The sequence below is a fragment of the Ambystoma mexicanum genome, chromosome 13, assembly GCF_040938575.1.
Source record: "Ambystoma mexicanum isolate Mex_15411 chromosome 13, UKY_AmexF1_1, whole genome shotgun sequence".
Taxonomy (NCBI): Eukaryota; Metazoa; Chordata; class Amphibia; order Caudata; family Ambystomatidae; genus Ambystoma; species Ambystoma mexicanum.
Genome location: NC_090938.1, coordinates 168,145,708 through 168,148,619, shown reverse-complemented (window position 1 = coordinate 168,148,619; position 2,912 = coordinate 168,145,708). Strand labels below are relative to the sequence as shown.

General features: G+C 42.6%; 1 protein-coding gene across 1 annotated transcript; it reads left to right on the top strand.

Moving 5' to 3' along the window:
* Nucleotides 1-744: 744 nt before the first annotated feature.
* On the top strand, nucleotides 745-2,437 carry KCNA10 (potassium voltage-gated channel subfamily A member 10). Its single transcript, XM_069632613.1, has one exon. It carries the CDS (start codon nucleotides 782-784, stop codon nucleotides 2,369-2,371), a length of 1,590 nt encoding a protein of 529 aa, XP_069488714.1. The 5' UTR covers nucleotides 745-781; the 3' UTR covers nucleotides 2,372-2,437.
* The last annotated feature ends 475 nt before the right edge of the window (nucleotides 2,438-2,912 follow it).

Here is a 2,912-nt window from a genome sequence, read left to right as displayed (position 1 = left end):
CAAACAATACCATGGGCTTGGTGAATCACCACTATACCCATGTATTTAAATAATCCCGTAAACATTGTGTTTGTGCTTTCTACGTGACCATTGCTTATTTTTAAAGGTTTAAAGGTTACAATAAAAAGGTGAATATTTACCACACAGAATGTCATCAAATGAAATTTGTGGCAATTATATCATTTTTGATGTACTGCGACAACGTTTGAAGTACAGCAGAATATATTTATGTTAGTGGTTCATACAGATATTCAATTATGAGTAAAATTAATGGAATATGGACACTGGCCCACCAGACTACGAGAATGCCAGCAGAGACTGTGGCTCTCGCAGGTCTGACCTGCCCAGAGAACCGGCCCCTGCAGGCATGGTTTTCACAGAAGCACCGGCACCATCAGCAATGGAGCCAGCGCTTCCATGTCCCCACGGGAATGGGGAGTTGCGGTTCCCGTCGCCTGAAATCCCGGGACGCCTGGACCTGTAATATCCCAGTGGCACTGGGATATCAGGCGGTGGAAATGGTGTTACGAGGTCGGTGACAACCCGCAGGTAGCATGAGCGTATTATCTCTGACCTCGTAATGAGGCCCACTGTCTTAAATTAGTAAAGATATGTATTTAATTTAATACCATTAGCACTCTTTTTTTTACGTGTTACAAATCATTCAAGAATGACTTCATATATGGTTTTGTTTGATTTTTGTTATCTTACTACAGATTTTTAAAGCAGAAAGAACTGACCTGCCATCTGGAAGAATGATTTCTCCTCGGCCGGCTGCTTCATGATGGACATGGACACTTGGAAAGAGATGGAGTTGCCAGATATCACTTATGAGATTTTGGACAGTGCCGAAGAGGACCGTACCTACTGCAAAGATGCCAGATCTGCCAATGAGTGTGAGAAAAGAGAGCCAACGTCTGCCAGTCATCTGTCCAACTGGAAGATCCTAGTGAACGGGAACTCAACCAACGAGGCATTCCTTTCCCGGTTTTCCAAGGAATGCAATGACAGCTTAGGAATCGGACAGGTGAGCTTGGACGAAGGGGAACAACGAATGCTCATCAACATTGCCGGGCTTAGGTTTGAGACACAGCTCAAAACCCTCAACGAATTTCCAGACACACTGCTTGGAGACCCAGAAAAAAGGATGCAGTACTTTGATTCCATGAGGAATGAATATTTCTTTGATCGAAACAGGCCTAGTTTTGATGGAATCTTGTATTACTACCAGTCTGGTGGCAAAATCAGACGACCAGCTAACGTTCCTATTGATGTGTTTGCCGATGAGATCGCATTTTATGAACTAGGCAGTGAAGCTATGGAACAGTTCCGGGAAGATGAAGGATTCATTAAAGAACCAGAGCTGCCTTTGCCGACAAATGACTATTACAGACAGTTCTGGCTACTATTTGAGTTTCCGGAAAGTTCCAATGCAGCGAGAGGTGTGGCCCTCGTCTCTGTTCTGGTGATTGTGATTTCCATCCTCATCTTCTGTGTGGAGACAATGCCAGAATTTAGAGATGAAAAAGACTTGCATTCTTTCAAAGATAGAGACAACTCTACGGTAACAGTACCTATGGCGAGTACTTTCTCCGATCCCTTTTTCGTGATCGAGACCGCCTGCATCATTTGGTTTTCATTTGAACTGGCTGTGAGGTTTATTGTCTGCCCCAGCACATCAGAATTCTTCAGAAACATAATGAACACCATTGACATTGTGTCAATCATCCCATATTTTGTGACTCTGATAACCGAGTTAATCCAACAGACGGAGCCAACGGGGCAGCAGAACATGTCCCTGGCTATCCTGAGGATTATTCGGCTGGTTAGGGTCTTCCGAATTTTTAAGTTGTCGAGGCATTCCAAAGGGCTGCAGATCCTGGGGCAGACCTTAAAGGCCAGCATGAGAGAACTAGGGTTGTTGATTTTCTTCCTATTCATTGGGGTGATACTCTTCTCCAGTGCCGTCTACTTTGCTGAAGTGGACGAGCCCCAGACACAATTCACCAGCATCCCAGATGGCTTTTGGTGGGCTGTGGTCACAATGACTACCGTTGGATACGGGGACATGTGCCCGATCACAGTTGGAGGAAAGATGGTTGGCACGCTCTGTGCCATCGCAGGAGTCTTAACAATCGCACTGCCTGTCCCTGTCATAGTCTCCAATTTTAACTACTTCTATCATAGGGAAACAGAGAATGAAGAAAGACAGGCAATCCCAGCAGAAGTAGAAAAACTCCAGTCAATGACTTTCACTCGAGCAGGAAGCGAAGCATCTCTTAGCAAGAACAATGGAGCATGTGCTCGTGACCAAGCCAACAATGGCAAATCCTGCATCTACAATAAATGCACAGAACAAGAGAATGTTTGAAGAACTGTGTCATTATAGAATGTACTTTTACTTGTTACCTCTAATACTTGTCTGACTCAACATGTTTTATGGAACAAAATGGTTCCTTATTTAGTTCCATCTTCATGTAGATGAAAAAAGCTAATTTGGGTTTTTCACATTTAGCAACTAATATAGTGGTCTATTGTGAAACTCATCTTTAAAAAATGCTCTTTTGTTATATGTGTTTACAGTTATGGTTGCTAGGAGGATGAGTATGATTCTTTCACGGGTGAAAACATGATTTCTCTATTGGGAACAATTGTTTTGTTTAATCAATGTTTTATAAATATGTAATACAATAATTTCAGTCTTCTGATGAGTATCTATGAATGGTGTGAATCAGTATTCACAGACACAAACCAGCTCATCTCTATTTTATTCTATTTCACCTAAATCAATTGGGTACTTACAGAACGGGGCAATTGTTCTTCCTTTTTTTTGCTCTTCACCATTTGGAGCTATTCCACACTCTTTGCAACCTTCTTTGTTGATGGCGCATCTCCTCATCAGACTTTGGAAT

Excerpts from the sequence above, each read along its gene's own strand:
- KCNA10 (XM_069632613.1), top strand. The coding sequence starts at position 782 with ATGATGGACATGGACACTTGGAAAGAGATGGAGTTGCCAGATATCACT.